The sequence below is a fragment of the Montipora capricornis genome, chromosome 13, assembly GCF_036669925.1.
Source record: "Montipora capricornis isolate CH-2021 chromosome 13, ASM3666992v2, whole genome shotgun sequence".
Taxonomy (NCBI): Eukaryota; Metazoa; Cnidaria; class Anthozoa; order Scleractinia; family Acroporidae; genus Montipora; species Montipora capricornis.
In genome coordinates this window covers 21577305-21579804 of record NC_090895.1, presented here as the reverse complement: position 1 = coordinate 21579804, position 2500 = coordinate 21577305, and the positions used below count along the sequence as shown (strand labels likewise).

The 2500-nt window shown below is 38.8% G+C and overlaps 1 protein-coding gene across 1 annotated transcript in view; it reads left to right on the top strand.

Moving 5' to 3' along the window:
- Positions 1-2261: 2261 nt before the first annotated feature.
- Positions 2262-2500, top strand: part of LOC138030695 (uncharacterized) — a 27251-nt gene continuing 27012 nt past the window's right edge. Inside the window, exons 1-2 of the mRNA XM_068878575.1 lie at positions 2262-2337; positions 2452-2500. The exon at positions 2452-2500 is cut by the window's right edge and continues 326 nt beyond it. Coding sequence (XP_068734676.1) covers positions 2262-2337; positions 2452-2500 — 125 coding nt within the window. The remainder of the gene's footprint in view (positions 2338-2451) is intronic.

Sequence of the window (2500 nt, the reverse complement as noted above, 5' to 3'; positions counted from 1 at the left end):
TTCGTTTTGTATAAAAGCGGTAGCTAAAACAGGTTTGAAAAGCAATCGAATGACATTTCGTCTCTGATCTCTCTAGGAAAATAATAGAGAATAAATATTTGCGTTTTCCAAGGACGGCTAGCTAAAACAAATGACATTGTTTACTCAGTGAAGGAAGTCACGTTTTGCGAGGAATTGTCAATTAAAGGTACGTACTTACTCTGCTACGTAAATCGTGAAAATTCAAATACACTATGGGTAAGAGCCTTTTTTTTTTTTTTTCATTTAAACATTTAAATAAATGTTTGCCCAAAGACTTCACTAAAGCTCATCTTAAGGGCATGTACTAAAACCCGAAACACCGAAACGGAACCACCGGAACGAAACCACCAAAACCACCGGAACCATCGAGACGAAACCACCGAAAAAACCGAAACACCAAACGAAACCACCGAAACACACGAAACAGCTACAAAAACTTTTTGTTTAATATGAATACATGATGCAGCAGATAACCTAGTAACCTTTGTGGCCCCCTCAGTTGGTGTTTTCAGAAGAATCCGTCTTACAAGAAGGGTTTCTCTCTACAAACTAAAACATTCATTAATCAGTAGGTAGTTATGGGGAATAGTGTGTGTGTGGATGGTGAGTTGAGGGAAAATCATAGACACCACCGAAAACAGCGGAACAAAACCACCGGAACCATCGAAACGAAACCATCGAAACAACCTAAACCCAAAACGAAACCACCGGAACACACGAAACAGCTACAAAAACTTGAACAAAACCATCGAAACAGACTCGATTGCAGTATAAAATTTGTCCTCCGGGCTGACTGTCGCCTATAATAATTTCTCGAATGGTTTCCTTCAAGTTTCCTGTTTCAGTTGCTGTTTATTCACAATCTTTGCAGATTCCCTAAGCACACCAGAAAATTCTTTCATTTCATTATTCTTCCTTTCTTAACTATGTCACGCAATTGATGCGCATACGGCGACCAAGTGAAAACGAGGTTGGAGCCGTGCAAAGACCAAGGCAACAAACAAAAATACGAGGCGACAAAGTTATGATAAGACAATGTTGTAAATTATTGTATTATTGAAATGTATTTGCATTTCGAAGAGATAGTTAATGGTGGTAACTGAATTTACCAAGTCTATTTTGTGCTTGTGAAGAAGGGAACAACTTTGAAGAAAACGACTAATTTTACTTAATACAGTGAAACTACATCACGAGTGAAAGTATTTCAGAAAATCTCGCGATCTGCATGGTCATTATAACTGTTTCGAGAGCTGTTTCGGTTGTTTCGATGGTTCCGTTAGTTTCGTTTCGGTGTTTCGATGGTTCCGTTGGTTTCGGTGGTTCCGGTGGCTTTGGTGGTTTCGTTCCGATGGTTTCTTTTCGGTGTTTCGGGTTTTAGTACATGCCCATCTAGAGGGCAGCTAGCTAACACGTACACTAAACATACAACATTATACTGACACGTCACGAGTAAAAATTGTGCTGTTGCGGCAAAAAATAAAAGTATTTACGACCCTAAGTTCAGACAGATTGGTCCCTTTTCTAGGAATAGAGTCAGTAAATTAGACGTATTCTACAGTGAAACAAAGCATTTTTGAGAATTATATCTTTTTTGCAGTTCCTTATTTGCCAGTTGCATGTTCTAGTGCAATCAATATACTCCATGAAAAAGTGGCAAAACAAGTGAGCAGAATAGATCAAGAATATTGACTTGATAAGGTAGCCTAGGAGAGCCATATGCGGGCTCGTAGCGACTAAGGCTTTCCTCTTCATCCGCATCATACACATTAGGTTGGATGCGATGTTACGAAGTAAGTGGTGCAGAAAAGCTAAAGAAACCAAAATTATATTCCTCATAATTATAAAAAAAGGCAACGAAAAATATGATCTCGACGGAGAGGACAGAGTGTCGTGTTTAAGTGAAATCTGATAGCAAGTCATAAACGTGGCGTAGGAATGCCTTTGCGCAAACGCCTTATTTTTAAGGGAAAGCTTGACTATTGTAACAAAACATATCGTAAGTCATGACACCAATGATGAAGAACACGTAGTTGACATCATCGAGCTATACGCATGTGCGAACAGCAGGAAATACTTCACATAGCGGAGGCTGTGGTGACTGATCAAAATTGTCAATGAACATGTCACATATAGTGAGGTCGACAACGAATCCAGAATCGATCATTTATTTAACCGCGCAGCAGCTATTGACTTTGTCCACAATGCATTGCACAATCGTTTGTTAAGAAGTTTCCTTCAATATGGTGGTATCATTTCCAAGTGTTACAGGTTGGATTTTGACAATCGTTTTGACTTTAACATCATTAAAGATATCAGGTAAGACGTCAACGAAAATTCACTGAGTGAATAGTCAAGAAAGTGAAATCCTGTGTTTTGTTTTGTCATTGTCTGTGGATCTTTGATCATGCTTTTTCCGCTTCATGATTTTAGAGGCTGAATTTTGGACAAGAACGCCTGGTGATCCTTTTATCGTTGTTGA